We start from the raw sequence: 17,050 nt of genomic DNA on the forward strand, positions 1-17,050 counted from the left end.
TCTTAGAATTAGCTAGGTTAAAAAAAAATTCTCTAATAAGATAACTATTTTATGATTTAATATGCCAAAAACTATATGAGAATTCAAATTTTCTTTAAAACATTTGAAATGGAAAACAAAAATTTTAGATGGTAGTTTAAAATGAAAAGTTTTGTCAAATTTTCTAAAGAAAATTTGACATTGCAAGATTGTTTAAGTATTTTGGTAAAGAAATATCCAACAGAATTTATATATTTAAAGTAAATCTCATAGAAAAAGCCAATTACAAAATCAAAAATATTATAATTAATAGTGAAAATTTAAAATATATATCTTAACCATTTGTGACACACTATTCTTTAAATTTTAAACTCAAACAAAAAATGCATAGGTAACCTATTTAGGCTTACAGGAGTACACAGATTAAATTATGCAAAGATTGTACTCATCGTTTTGATCCTGTGGGTGTTCTATTAGCTGGAGCGCTATGCCACTATAACTGAAAAATGTGACTAAGCAAACATTGCAAAGCCCATAAATGGATAGAATTTCTTGCATTTGAATTTAAAAAACAATACCTATAGATTTCATATGATCCAAGATGCACCGTAAAGAGACATGCTCGAATTTGATATTCAAGAGAATTGCTTGTAGCATTTTTGGTACTATAGAAAAACTTATCTCTCTATGCCATTTTCAATAAAATTAATTTGCAATAAAAAAATTAATCACAATTATGTTTAAAATGAGAAATAAGCAATAATATAATTAAATATATTTACACAATTATAAAACTAAGGTCTGTGAAAGAGAGATAAGAAAAACTTATCTCTGTATGCCATTTTCAATAAAATTAATTTACAATAAAAAAATTAATCACAATTATGTTTAAAATGAGAAATAAGCAATAATAGAAATTAAATATATTTACACAATTATAAAACTAAGGTATGTGAAACTCAAAATAAAGATAAAAAAAACTTTGTGCAGTCAAAACTATTGATTAAAAAAAATCAGACTTAGAATTATGGTTGATTATTTCCAATAATTCTATCCCAAACAATATTCTTTGAATTGAATTCATTCATCTCAAAAAGAGAGAAGAAAAAGAAATGAAGGCATAAGTGTTCTCTATCCATCATAGCATCCTGCCGTGTAACATAATCAGCACAGAGTTCCGGCTGACGGAATACCTAATTTTATCCAACAAATGTACATATGCTTTCTTTTTTAAAAAATATTTTCACTTATTTTTTTACAAGATAAAAAAAATAGCTCATTTTTAACACAGAATATTAAGTTGAAAATTATGGATCTGCTTAATTTCAACTTTCATTTAATATTAAAAAAGAAAACATAACCTTAAACAAAACTATTCCTGCTAGGGAAAAACAAAACTCTAAAGGAAAGAAGCTTAAATGATTTAAATCTTTTTAATGAAATATTAAAGGACATAACACATGAAAAACAATAACTGGACAAACAATTAATACAAATATTTAAGGAAAAGTACAATTCTCAGGCTTAACCTAGGACTCCAGAGCACAGACTCAAGTTTTTCAAGCAGCCGCTAGGTGGCAAGCTGGAAAAGTTGTCCGGTTACAAAAATTAAAAGTGAATCTTAATTTTTACCCCATTTTTAAATGAATTTTACGATTCTAGAAGTTGGGTGTTCTATGTAGTGGAACACAGTTCGAGAGAGAGAGAGAGTTAGTGCACACTAAACTTCTTATTAACTAGAAAATAATCTGAGATACACATGTGACAGTAAAAATAACTTATGATTAAAGAAAATTTTATCAGAATTTTTAAAAAAACCATAAAATTCCACAAAAAGAGGCAAAATTAATTTTCTGAAATTTTTTTTAAAAGGATCTAAAAAATTATTTTTGATATAAACATTAATCTAAGAGCACAATTCATAGAGCAAAAGATTTTTTTTTTAGAAAAATGTAAAATTTATGTGTTACATACTTGAAGTTTCCTTTTTTGCTAAGAAGAGATTTGAACTGCCTCAGAGTAATATTTTTCCCAGGAAATCTAGATTTATAAGGCACAGAATCGCGTCCATAACTGTAGCCAATGATTGTCACATCACTGTTTCCTGCAGGTAATGATGTACCCTCCATAAAGGTAGGTGGCAGAGATTTTTTGCTTTGTTTCCTGCTGCTAAAAGAAAAGCAACCAAATAAATTATCAAAAGTCTTTGTTCACAAAATATGTGAATATTGCTCATTAAAAGTGTTATGATTTTGTAACACAAGTATTTCAAGAAATATTGTACATCAATAACACACAATTTGCATATTCAAAAACTGGTGAAACTCCTTCGGATATTCTATCTTCTACCATGTTGAAATTACAAACACTGCTAATTTAAGAATAAGAGAAAAAGAATAATTTTGACTGTTTTTGGTAGCAAATGCTTCAGGTGCACTTTTCTATAATTATTTTAAATCACACAAGATTCCAATATAAAGGAGTTTAGAAGAGGAAGATTTTAAAATTCAATCAAATTTTCATATCATAAGAATCAAAGTAAATAAAATGCAAATATTGTATCTTTTTAAAATGAAAATATACGAATTTTTCAAATAAATCACATTAGTAATAAAAAGGGTTCTTTTGTCACAATCATTATATACAGCATTAAACCATTGTGATGAAAAGACATAGCATGCTTTTGTTGCAGAATTGCTAATGATGTGCAACACGATTGTCACAGAAGTAAAAAATGATGTTCGCGACTCTTCAAATGAGATTGTTGGATCATACAGTTTACAGGAGCACAGTCTTAGGTCGGAAATTAATTCATCTAGAAGATATAAATCTTTCTCCAATGTCTATAAGATATAGGATATTTTATGTGAGTTAAAGCAGAATATTTTGACACGTGCAACAATGAATTTCTTGCCACTGCAAGGATTAATCTAGCAAATAACAGAAAACTGCTGTTCTCTCTTTTAAAGATAAGAATGCCAGTACAATAAGCACATAATAAAAATAAATGCACTTTTCCCATAAAAATTGAAATCATTAGAATAGGAAAACAAACTCTGCTTAATCATCTGGGATCAACTGAATAAGAAAGTAAAATTATGTATATGGCGATTAACATCAAATCCAGATTAATTGCAAAAAGTAATAAATGTGAAGTCCAAAATTTAGCAATACAACAGTTGTACAAGGCTATAAACAATACAATTTGAAATTGAGAACAATTATTACAATTTTAAGAATTTATAAGAAATTTCCTAATTATTAATACAATTCTATTAAAAGAAATTTACTAATTAATGCACAAACCTGTGTGAATTACTCTCATCAACTGGATTACTAGCTCTGAATGAATTTCTTAATTTTGCAGCTTCATGGGAATTCCGGCTACCACTATTATATCTGTAAAATGAATCAAATTGAAATGAAATTTGAAAAACAAATAGCAGCAGCATTTTCAATACATTTAATTATTCAAAATAATATATCAAATTTAAGCATACTATTATCATACACACTACAGTATCAAACACCTCCCATATAAGTATGTGATAAATGTATTGTATGTATAAATGTACTCTCACCACAAAGCAATATTTTAAAATTTCATTTCTTATTAACTCGTGATCTCATCATTTTGGTAAAAGATAAAAATTATACATGTATATTCTTAAAACTTTTCTTTCTTTCTTATTTTTCAAGTCACAATATTTTTAAAAATAAATTTAAATGTTAAATATCAATTTATTTAACAAAAAGGAACATAGTAAATGTCTATCATTGTTTACAAATATTAAAAATTCTGAACTAGAAAGAAAATGGCATCGTAAAAGTTTCACAATTTCATTTATGTCAAAAACTAAATTATAATTCCTGTCTATTCAATTCTTCAGGGTTTCTTTCGAAGGACTCAATCTAGGCAGTATTTCTACATTCAAATAAATTTACCAAATACCTAAAAAAATGTATCATCTTTCAACTAAAAGCCCACATGGATTGGGGATGTAGATTTGCTCTAATGTTAAGACATAATTTTAGATAATGTCCTGATTAATTGCAGGATTTCTTGATGATCAATAGAGAATTGGCCAATCTGAGATGCTAATTTTCTTCTAATCATTATAAGCACTTTCACAAAAGCAGTTAAAAATATTCATCATTGTTGGTACATTTAATTTTTTTCCAAATTTTGTCAGTTATTAAGTTTGCATACTTTGATTTTGCTGGTTTTGTTCGGCTCTCATCTTCCAGTCTGCGTCGTGCTTCCAATAAATTTGTTGTTGTATCAGGCACAGGAAGAGCTGGCATTGAGAGATCCTGAGCAACTGGCTGTGCAGGGACCAATGGCCAATGGGTACTTCCAGGATCTAGTACTCCAGAACGTGTGCTGTTATAGGCAACAGCTTTCCGACTGGAACTGAAAAATTAAAAATTATCCTGAATGGTTAATTTAATTCCTTAACTATTTTATTTTTCTTACTTATTTTTATTTTCTTATTGCTCATGCTATATCATAGAGTATTGTAATTTGAGTTACACTGACTGCACAGCAATGATTCCTGCATAATTTAAATTAATTATTCCCTTAATTTTGGTTACTTTAATATTTTGTTAATACACAATTATTAAGAGATTTTGTCTGGATAAAAGTTACTTTTGATAAAGAAATTTTAATTAATTTAATTTAAAATTTAAATATTTTTGCTATGTTCCTATTTTTTTTTTTTTTTTTTTTTAGCTAATAGCAATTGTACATTAAAAAATTATTACAATTTTTAATTACAAGAATCATTTATTGGAATAAGGATATTATTTAGAATAAAATATTCTGTTAAGATTGGATTTCAGATGAAAATATCAACAGTCTTTTCTTTAAAGTTTTTATGACTATCAAATCATCATACAAACAACAAGTTTCCTTTTGATGGAATTTATCCAAAATTTGATGTAGATGCACAATTTTTCCTTAACACTCGAAATTGAATTTTACTTCCCTAGTTACTTTACATTATATTTGCACACGCTGATAAAACAAACAATTTCAAAAAAAGGTTTTCAGAGAGGGAAATGGAACAATTCCAGGAGCTCCAAAATGAGGAGATTCCTCAAAATCTGAATGAAAAATTTTAGAATTATAATGTTAGCAATTACAACACTTTTAAACACTGCAAATTAAAAAAAAGAAAAGAAAAGAAAGCAAAATGGATAATTTATGTTATTCTATCTACTCGTAAATAAACTATGGTATTTTAGAATGCAATCATTTTCTTACAATTCAGATTTCCCATATTTTATTCTGAATGGATCACACAACATGTAGCACTACATCTGTTTATTTAATATTCATTAAAAAACATAATTTCTTGAAACTACATTTTTTTTTTTCATCAGTCAAAGTTTGAGAAGAAATTGAAATACAATTACACAAAATAATATTGGAGTTATAGAAATTTTGTCCAACATTTTTAAATAAAAAGGAAAGGAAAAGAAAAAATAATCCTAAATATATATATATATATAAAAAATCAAATTTTATCAAAAAAAAGTTTACTTCTTTATTTATAATTAATTTTTTATTTCCTATTATTTAATTCCAAATGCATTTATACTTAAATTGTGTAGCTTCTTTTTAATGGGCAGTGCTTTCAGTACCTTTTTCAGCTAATATCTTAATGTGATAAAAAAAAAAAAAAAAAAAAAAACACTGAAACACATTTTGTTAATGTACATTCAGAGATAAAATGAATTGGGACAAAAGAAATAAATCCACAGTAATTAGAAATTTATAAAGCTTCTTTGGAAGGGAAAAACTCTTTCAAGTAACAAACCCTTGTTTGGATGAAGATCATTGTTGAAAGATAAGACAGTTAATAGATTTTGATATTACATACATAACCAAATATATACTCAATTTATATGCTGAAAAAAGCATATACAAAAGCTGCCCCATATAACTTTGCTTTTTTAGTCTTGTAATGTCTTATGTTTTGGCAACATATCATTACTACAATTCACTGAAAAGCCAATAGAAGACTTCAGATCTTTTTGGATTCCATTAAATTATTTAATATCAAATAAATTCAATGAATGCCCCAATTCTGATTTTACAATAAAGTAGGAAAATATATTAATCTAGAACATTCAATAGACAAATTTGCTAAGTTACTAATAAAGGTTTAGATCATCGCTCCCAATTTTAAATACACAAAGATTTTTGGACAGATATGCTGGGATAACATATTAAGCCACAACCTCTTCAAAGTTTTCAAACTTCATTTCAAAATTTTGCTTAGCTCCCATTTTAATCAATATATATGAAATATGGTTGCAAAACCAATACAAGTTCAGAAATATTATAAAAGTCCAAAGTAAAATATTACATATCTTTCAATACAACAAATATTGTATTTCAGATAGTTAAATAATAATTGATACAAAAGTTAGGGAAAAAAGCATAAAATTTGATTAAAAAACTGATAACTAGTACAATATATTTAACAAAATACAAAATATTAAAAAACAAACTTGATTTTGTTTACATAATAAATTCTTTGAATACAAGAACTAGCTACTCAAATACAAACACTCATTTGGTACCTTGATCTGCTGAGAACAGGTGAGGTAGATGATGCATTTTTCCATTGGTGATCTTTTTCCATTTCAGAAGCACACTTTTTGGATTCAAGCCAACTAGATACTCTGTAAATAATGCAAAGAATAAGAGAAATGTAGAATGTGTGTCTGGAACAGCAAAATCAATATAAAAAACATTGTGTAATATTTTTTTTCACCAAAAATAGTAATTCCCAAATGATTTCATAAAATTTTCTGAGAATAAAAATACCTTTCTAATACCAAGTTTTCAAACAATTTTAATTTTAAAAAAAAATATCACTTTCCTCTAAAATGTTAAAATAGTATAATTATAATATCAAATCAAAATTCAAAATATGGCAAATCCCGAATAGTTAATAGCACAATAAATGTTACAGTAAACAGAAAAATAGCCCATTTCCATTTTTTAAAAATTTTCATTAAATCAATCTGTGGTAAGAATGCAAATTAGCTTCCAGTCCTTCATACTGCCATTATAGCTCAAATACAGCTTCACAAAAGAAAATGATGCAAATTAAATGTAATTTGTAATACACATCTAATTGTACAGATTCAGGTCTACATGAAATGAAAAGCTCAAATCATGATTTGTTTAAGAGATTTAGGACAAAAGCTCAAATCATGATTTGTTTAAGAGATTTAGGACAAAAGCTCAAATCATGATTTGTTTAAGAGATTTAGGACAATATTATTATACGTTCATAGAGTCTGGTTAAAAATCTCAATATGATTCAAACAAGTGTGCAATTAATAGCGCACAGATTGAAATGTTCTAAACATTTCCAAAAATAAATCAATACTGTTTTCTTCTTGAAATACTAGCTGTATTTGGCAAACAGCTGTAATGCTAGTTAAAATTTTAATTTAAATATTTTATGTAACTTATCTTTTAACAGCTTCAGAAATATATTATTAAGCTCCAAATTTTGATAGTCCTACAATTCACTCATAGTATTATGGGAATCTTAAGCTTTCTGTTCATTATATTACATATCTCTTGAATTTTCTGCTAGATCCCCTAAAATTTCAACTTCAAATTCAGCACACTCGCATTCAGCTTTATTATAAGAATAAATAAAGAGATCTCATGTATTTCTTTCTTTCTTTTTTTAAATAATGTTTTAAATATGCAAAAATATTTTTCAGAAACTTACATTGAGATGGGAAAGGAAAAACATTCTAATGTCATGAATGTTTTTATGTTACATACACAAAAATAATCATAAATCTTCAGTCTTAACTATATATTTTGTAACATTCTATAAAGAAATAAAAGAGGAAAAATAAATTTTGTTTTGCACCTTGTTTGAATAATTATTTTTCATGTTCAGAATTAAAAAACCATTTGTGTTGAACCTTAGTCCTCGAAAATTTTCTAACGTGTAATAAAAGAAGGATGTTCTGCGAGTATGCAATTATAAAATCTTAAAATTATTAATAAAAAAACTGTAACCTCTATAGAATTGCTATAAATAAAATATATTTTTTAAAGTTTCTTCAAAAAATAAAGTATATCTACACTTAAGCATAGTACTAAGAATCATCTGGAAATCTGAAAAATAAACATGTAATTATATTAAATTTGAATTTCATTTAGCTTACTTTGAATGGCAACTGCTTTGATTTGGAAGAGGTTCACAGGCAACACTGATTCCACTATCAACACAGCTACTGGCAGAATCTGCTTGATTTTTCTTGCTGATATACCTCTTTAATTGATGATCCCTGTTTCGCTTTAGTTGTGAATATTCCAAGGCTTCTGAACTGCTGGCATAATCAATAGGTCTGTGCAAAGATTGCAAATTGTCCTCAGATGTCCAGTCAGTCAAAGCTCCACTATCACTTGAACGAGTATCCACATCCTGTAACAATGGGAAAAATAAACATATTTACATTTTTCTTTTTTAACAAACATTAATTTGAAAAAGCATTGCAACTGACATTCAAATTAGGGACACCTGACACAAAAAAATAATTTGATAAAAAAAACAATATGATGCAGCTCTAAGAAGTTTATAACATGGTTAACATGTTGAAATGTAAAGTATTCAAGCAAGATCAAGTGTTGAATGTAGATATATATACCATGAAATATTTTTAACGAACTTAATGAAAAACAGGATAATAGTAGTAAAAAAAACCTCTATTGCCCTGCCATAGAAATACCCCAATAATATTACGCCGTACATTCAGTGATCAGATATTTTTCTTTTATATGTCACAGTCTGCTATATTTATAAAGTAGGCATGCATGTGATAGGAAATGTAGTTTAGCTTAAAAAATTTAGTGAAATAATAGCATATTATATTTATACAGAATTATATATAGATATTATATTACACATTATTATATTTACACAAAAAAAAAATTTATTTTTCTAGTATTAGCAGGACAAAATTTATATATTAAGGGGGAGGGATATTATCTCTCATCGGGTGAAATAAAACACAAACATTTTTGTTATCTTGATAAAATCATTAAATGATTACTAAACAAATAAAAAAAAACATTATAGAGCAAGATTTCTTTTTAATTTATTCATTTTTGACAATCCAATTGGGCACCAATTTCTGCAGATATTTTAGCCACCAATTTCATTGAGCTAATGGACCCTAACCGTAACAAATAAGGTGCAACATGTATGGCCTAATGTGCATTTTTTTTTTTTTTTTTTTTTTTTTTTTGTTTAAGCTATTTCTCTTTCAATGAACAAATGAGAAAATATTTTAAATAAATAAGACCAAACAAGTTTTAATGTCCATAAAAATTCAGATTGAAATGATTGTTCTTGAGCTAAAAAAGCTCATAAGGTTTATTTTCGGACATTACATCTGATGCTTTTGGATTTGATGTGTCATTCCTTTTAGATACTGAGTCCATCATCAATGATGACTCTTTTTAACTGCCATGCAGTATTGTATGTTTCCCTCTTTTGGCATGACTAGTAAGTGCCTGCTGTTTTCCCATATTATTCAGGCTTATTATCTTCTTCCAAAGAGAAAAGGATCGATTTCTTTTATACATCCAATTTGTACTGCATACAGTTTCAGCAGCTCATTGATCTTAAAATATTCTCTAATCTATCTATGAATGCTAATTTCATAGGTCTTCCATAAAAATGCACACTTTCAATTATTTACTTAATTAAACTTTGAAAGATCAGAGCTATCAGAAATCATCTATCAGTAAAATGTCTAGGAAATCAAACTGACCTCATAAATTTAAATAAAATTATTCTATTTCATTACTTAATCATTTATAATCGTTATTAAAAAGCTTTCTTTCAGTAAAATTGTTTTGAAACAAGACAAAGGTGATATATTAACTAGAATAGTAATACTGAAAGTATTGTTTAAGGACAACCCTTTAAAAAACAATATAACTACAGAAAAATCAAGATATTTAATGACTATAAAACATTTATGCTTGCATTCCCCCTCTGTAAACACATTTAAAATTAGAATTTAAAGCAAATTTTTTTTATCAAAGCGATAAATTTTTTTACATAATATTAAAAGAGTATGAAAAAGAAATAGCGATGAGAAATTACAGTAATATCCTTATGAATTTCAAGCTCCGAACAAGCAGTGATAAAAAAAAAATGACATAACAGCCATGATGAATAAAACAGAAGCTCAATTACTAACTTAGATTAGATTTTTAAAAAATTAAAATGAAATAATACTTCCAAAAGTAACTTACTCGTCTATTATATCTCATTGCATATGGCACTGTAAATGGTGGTGGTTGTCCAACCCTTTGTGAATAACTGTTTAACATATCCTGAATATGATCATTTTGGCCTGATGGAGGTACACGTTGAAGATCTTCCCCAGTCAATTTCATTACTGGTGGTGAATTGCAAATCGGGGACAAGGTCGGTGTGAGACCAGTATCTTTAAAAACTCTAGATACATGTGCATCTAAAATGTCCTGCACATTGTCTTCTGCAGGCTGGAGTTGAAGGGGATGAAAAGGTTGAGGTTGAGAACCCTAAAGAAATGGAGTCAATCTTTTACAAAAGAAAATATGAAAATATGATTCATTTTAAAATGTTATTTTACTACTGCACAAAAAAGAAACAGAATCACGGGGAGAGAATATTTAACACCTTACAAAATAATCTCTTATGCTGTGCATTCATAATTCCATATTTGGGTCATTTAAAAGAGTAGTAGGAATTTCCACAATATTTACAGCTTTGAAATCTTTCAACATTCAAAAACAAAAAGTGTTAAAATCATAATTTAAAATTTTTGTTTATCATTATTCAATGCCTAATCCCCCCCCCCTCTAAATTTCAATCCCACAACCATTATTAAGATAGAACACAACCATGAAAGTTTAAATATGAAAAGGAATGACTACTTACAAAAAGAAGTAAAAATAAATGACAAAAAAGGTAAATTAAAGAAGTCACATTAGAAAATGTTAATTTCAAATAGAAAACTATATACATAATATATCAGTATTTTAAGTAATGAAATCTATTTCAATATAAATATCAAGTAGATAAAAACATCAAAATTCTATTAGTGAAATATATATATAAGGAAATATAAATTGTCAATGATTAATTAAAGAAAATGACTAATTACAAAACATTATATATACCTCAATGGCTTGATATTTCTCGTTAAATTTCTCCTTTGTTTTTTGTTCCTCTTCAATTCTTTGTAGTTTTTCCACTAAAACAGCATGGAATTTGGCAGGATCTTTGGTTGCCATTGTAGCTACAGATTCAGGGACTGGACGCTGTGTTCGCTGAGAGAAGATGAATTACATTTAAATAAATTCTTATACATGAAAAACGTGAAACATATTAATAACATATTTGCTGCTGAATTGCAATATGCGAGATAAAAAATTTTGTATATAAATAAACATCAAATATACTTACTGGAATAAAATTATTTAAATTAAGCCTAGTATCCTTGTTTAAAACTCCACTATATTTCGTTTTTGAGGTTCGCTTCTGTTTAGGCCTACAATGCATAGGTATGTCACTAGAGGGAAGAAAAGAAGTGATTATGAAATTTGTACTTAAAAACTATACAGTACTCAAGATATAGGTAAAACTGAGCAAACTATAGAAGATTAGTTTAGTTGCATTAAATTAATTCCTCAAAATTCCATGCAATTAATTCAATATAATGTGAGTACTAATTGGCAGTTCTGAAGATGTCCAAGTTCCTTGCTTTTTAATGAATTCAAACTCCTTATTTAAGTCTTATACCACTGCAGAATAAATTGAGGTAAAAAAATAAATTAAAAAAAACTCTACATTTTACTCAGTTTATAATGTTATTTAACAAATTTCACTGATTTATCCAACTAACCAAAGGTCAAAACTTAATATTATGTAACATCCACTACATGCAGGAAGCAATCTACCAACAGCTGCAACAAAAAGAAGCTCAGAATAGCTGTTGATACCATACACGTGGGAATTAAGAGTAGAAAGCATAGACATGAAACAAGGAATCAACCCAAATCAATAGCATAGCTTAAAAAACATTACTCTCAATACATCATTACTTTTTGATACATTATAGCTTAGATAGATTTCTTTTTACTTGAACACATCTTTGTACTAACAAAATTCAAACAAAGATTCTAAAAGCAAACAATAAAAGAAAACCACGGTATATAATTTTTACTGTTCCTAACAAAGCTGACTAAAAATAAGCCTACATTGTTTTGCAAATGATCATATTCCTCCAAGTAGCAACAAATTAAACACCTGAAGTTGAATTTAAATAAAGCGATCAAAAGCATCATAATTTTCTTCTAACAGCAATGAAACTAATTAATGTAAGACAATCATCAGTGTCTTAAGATTACAAAATGGGAAAGGAAACTACATTTTTAATAACTATTTAAAAGAAATAATATATTATTAAAGGATAAATTAAAAAATATATTAAGAATCTATCTTCTACTTACATACTGCTATCTGTTTGTGACATGGTGTCATCAGTCTGAGCATCAGAAGATAAACTTTGAAGCTCACTGTCTTGTGCAGACACAGGTAAAAATGAAGCATATTTTGTATGGTAGCTGCTGTAGTTTGAAGAATATGGTGATTTCGCATATGATCTAAAAATTAATTTTTAATTACATAATTATTAATTGGAATAATAATTCTGAGAATAAACTTCATAATTTTCTTACTAATTTTATACTTCTTACCATCATTGATAAAAACAAAACAATTTGTATCATTAAATAATATTATCAATAAATAACATAAATAATGATGTAGATTTCTAAATTTTATTTTTAAAAATATATTAAAGTATTAATAATAACAAGATTAAGATTTTTTAAACTTTACTATATTACAATAGTTACATAAAAAATTATCACTACAAACTACATTCCAAACTGTCTTATAGGGCATATTCAAATTACAAAAAGATCCTTTTTATGTAAACAAATTTTTTTTTTGATAAACTTGTATGCTATAAAATACAAATAAAAAACTATGTGGATAGAAAGAGATACAAATACATAAATAAAAGATTCATATATAACTGTATGTAGGATATATAACTAGTTCACTAAAACAGTCATTTTTTATACAACTTTAAGTATATTAATTGTTAGGAAATCAAGAGAAATTATAGGCATAATCCAAGATTTGTTTAATTTGCTCAGAATGTTAAATTTAGAAGCAGTTCTTACATACAAAGGATTTGTACACATTAAACCAATAATTACGACGCAACAGCTATCCTTCTATTGCCATGTCTACTTCTCAATGTAAATATTTTTTACTCTGAAAATATTTCTCAACATTTTGTCTGTACAATTTGGCATGAATATTTTATAAAAACTATATTTAATAAATGAATCTGCTCTATTTAATATTCTATTCCACTCTTGTATATATATACTACAATTATAGCTGCTCATTATTTTGACCATATACAAAAAAGAAAAAGGCTGTTTTTTCATGTTATTTTTTTAAAAAATTCTTATGCTGATAGGTAAATGCCTATTCAGGAGTTTGTGTACATCACAGAAAAAGAAATGAGTGGGGAAGAGGAGTGAAATACTTGATTAGAATTTTCTATTGCCATCTGACTGTGCATTCCCGTTGTGTTCAAAATGTTGCTTTTCAAAAGATACAAATGTACTTATTTCAATTTGTTTTGTACAATTTCAACGTTTTCATCTGCATATTTAATGATCTGTGTATCCTGACAAATATAAGCATTGATAAAAATACTAGAAAAAAATACTGATAGTGTTTATGATGACAATTTCAATTCAGAAATTATTGCAAACCTTATTACAAATTTCATACATTCAATTTATCAGATAAAAACTGGATTGCTCCTAGTATTGCAATAAATGTATCCGATTCATCTGATGTGGAGTTTATTCATGTAATAGCAAATGAAAGTAAAAATTTAAACCAAAAAAAATAATTCAATGCTAGCTGCCAGTGCAATTTATAACCCTGAAACCAATGAAAATATTCAGACAACAATAAGTAGTCAAGGATGACTGAACAGAACTCGAAAATGAAAAAGATGTATTCATAGTGATGAAAATGAAAGATATGAAGAAATAGCAAAATTATGAATCTGTTTGAAAAATAGAAAATAGTTTGTCATGGACACATTCCCAGCAGAATATTTTATCAAAAATAGCTGGGCGGATTTTGAAAGCAAAGAGTGACATAATTAGTGATATATTGTATCACATTCACTGATGCACTGAAGAAGCATTCTTAAGTAAAGTCAAAGTCAATCAGATGCCAAAAAATGCAAATAGATCTATTAGCTCATGTTTCTTATCAACTGCTTGATGTGTTGAAAAAAAGTGAAAACAATAAATAAATGGTTGTTCGCAATGAAAACCTATTGCAAAATTATTCAGTATATGTCTAAAGCATTCAATGAATTTGACACTAAATTTTGTTACTGATGTACAGTCAAAATATTTGCTGAACAAATACCTCCATTTAGGGAAAGATGAAACACAATCAGTGAGAGAAATGAAAGATGCAGTTAACCATTTGATGGAACCTAATTACAACATTGGGAGAAACTTAACAGCGGACAATTTCTTTAATTAGTGAAACGAATGAGGACAGTAGGAATAAGCTGTGTTAACACAATATATTATATATATATATATATATTTCAGCATTCCTGATTTGGCTGCAATAAATGCCAGGAGAATTTACAAGAAGACAAGCAGATATAAAAACACCAGTTGTCATGATTTTCCTTCGGATATGACTAAGGAGCTTCCAAAGATATGCATTTTAACAAAACTTCTCAAACGTTTTACTTAAGAAAACTGATACTTGTGAGATCTCTTGTAAAAACAAACAATGTCATATAAGCTCAAGCAAAAACATGAAAACATTCAGATTTTTAAAAATTGTAACAATATGTTTGGGGAATCTGTGCATCTAAAATTAAGAAATCAATAATTTAAGTACATTGCCATGATAAATAATATATCTATATAATTTCTAATAAAGTTATTTTGCAGTGAAAATTATTATTAGAGTATTTATGACAAATTTAAAAACAATTAGAATGATTCTTGATTATTTTAGGCCTTTTTATGTTTACTTATCTTTTGTTTTCATACATTGATAATTTTTTAAACAACTAGAATTTAAAAAAAAAAATGAGTTTTTTTTTTGTTTTGTTTATATAAGTGTACTTATTAAACAAAATTAATACTGCTGTTCATTCACTGATACAAAAAACCTGCACTTTTGCAAATGTGCAATGAAGCATTTAGTCATAATAAGGGTGAAAGGAAAAAGATATTTATGTTAGAATAAGGGTGAATTCGGATTATCCACATCCTTGGAAGGCTAAAAACTGTGGATAACTTGTAATATTGTCAGAAACAGTACTAATACACAATAAAATACTTCAGAGCAATTTTCATTTACTGTAAGAAGCTGAAGCTTTAAATTGTGATGAATAAATGGGAGATTTCCATTCTTAAAATTTGGTAATTTGCTTTTTACAATATAATAATTTTTTCCATTACTGAATCTTTTGATAACATTTTGATATTATTAACAGTAGATAATCTCAGTCACATTTAATGATATTATTTCAAATATTTTTTGTGCGATTTCAGAAAGCTTTTTTGTCACTTGAACTAATTATATAACTAATCAATACATAATTTTTAAAAATAGTATGGCAAGAAATGATGCAACACATTCATGTGGGGGAAAAAATTGAACAAAAAAGTACCGAAGAGAGTGGAAATCAATAGTGAATCGCATCTCATCCCTTAGTGAGGTAGAATCATCGAAAAATGGTAGACTTGGGATATTGAAACAAACAGCAGTAAGATTTAACTTCACGAAATATTACCAAAAAGCAAACTTGGTAATATTTCTTTTACTTCAAAAAAGCAATCAAAACTACTGCTAATCATAGCTATAAATACTTGGGAAATGTCACAATGCTAGTATTAACATGTTGATACATTTTAGTCTTTTCTTCCTATTTTTTACATTCAATATTTTACTTCTTGCAACTCATAGCAAACACATTTCTACAATATTTCATTTTACATTTTAGTTATATGATTTCCGTGAACAACTGGAAGATGAAATTTCAGTTGTAAGCATAAAACAAAGCAAAAAATGCATATAAAAAATGAACTGATATTAAATATCAAAATAAGGCCTGCGATTTCAAATTTGTCCCACCTCCTCCAAAACCCTGAAAGTTACTGCACACTTGAACAAGTTGCTTAAAATAGAATTACATAATTTCAATTATGCAATAGAGATGCCAAACGTGTACTACAATAGGCCCATATAAAAGCAAGTTGAGGGTAATATCTATCCAATCTCTATTCCCCAAAATAAATATTTCATAAGGGCGCTGTCAATGACACTCTTAGCAGCAATTTTGTATGTGTGGATCAAATGACTTTTCAAATCTTCTCTCCCCCACCTCCTCCAATTTCTATGCTTGTAATTTATATAAATAGGTGGCAAAGTGGGCATTTTTGGCTTCAGAAAAACTAGTTTCAATCATTTTGACACAATTTCATTCAATTAATTTCTTTTATTCTAAAGGAATCGCCTTTTTGTGTGTGTGTGTGGGTCCAACTTTGACTGTAATTATTAACCATGCTTTTAAAAATTAAATGTAAATGCACATGTCACAAAATTTACATCAAGTACCTAAGCATGCTTAAGGTTTACCTAAAACATGTTTAAGGTAAAGCAAGCTTTATATTTAATATAAAATTTCTAAGAAAATGAAATCATTATTGGAAGAAATTAAGCTTCACAATAAAATTAATGCTTGCTAAAAAAATGTCATTTTTGAAAAGCAATTAAGACAGATTTTAAAAGGCATTTAATAACAGTTGACATTTAGAATTAAAAACACCATTTACAAATCTCATTGGGTTTAGGAAACTACTATATTTAACAAAAACTATCTTAAT

At 27.3% G+C, this 17,050-nt stretch overlaps 1 protein-coding gene across 3 annotated transcripts in view; it reads right to left on the reverse strand.

Moving 5' to 3' along the window:
- The window catches only part of LOC129969076 (axin-2-like), a 59,325-nt gene that overhangs the window by 2,917 nt on the left and 39,358 nt on the right, over nucleotides 1-17,050 (reverse strand). For 2 of the 3 annotated variants that reach the window (XM_056083483.1, XM_056083484.1), the window contains exons 3-11: nucleotides 12,539-12,691; nucleotides 11,493-11,598; nucleotides 11,207-11,356; nucleotides 10,295-10,585; nucleotides 8,194-8,453; nucleotides 6,574-6,675; nucleotides 4,190-4,393; nucleotides 3,286-3,378; nucleotides 1,954-2,148 (exon numbers count right to left, since the gene is read on the reverse strand). In XM_056083483.1, the coding sequence (XP_055939458.1) occupies nucleotides 1,954-2,148; nucleotides 3,286-3,378; nucleotides 4,190-4,393; nucleotides 6,574-6,675; nucleotides 8,194-8,453; nucleotides 10,295-10,585; nucleotides 11,207-11,356; nucleotides 11,493-11,598; nucleotides 12,539-12,691 (1,554 nt within the window). The remainder of the gene's footprint in view (nucleotides 1-1,953; nucleotides 2,149-3,285; nucleotides 3,379-4,189; nucleotides 4,394-6,573; nucleotides 6,676-8,193; nucleotides 8,454-10,294; nucleotides 10,586-11,206; nucleotides 11,357-11,492; nucleotides 11,599-12,538; nucleotides 12,692-17,050) is intronic. The other variant, XM_056083485.1, reaches the window with a different exon arrangement.

Source organism: Argiope bruennichi, chromosome 5 (genome assembly GCF_947563725.1).
Source record: "Argiope bruennichi chromosome 5, qqArgBrue1.1, whole genome shotgun sequence".
Lineage (NCBI taxonomy): Eukaryota > Metazoa > Arthropoda > Arachnida > Araneae > Araneidae > Argiope > Argiope bruennichi.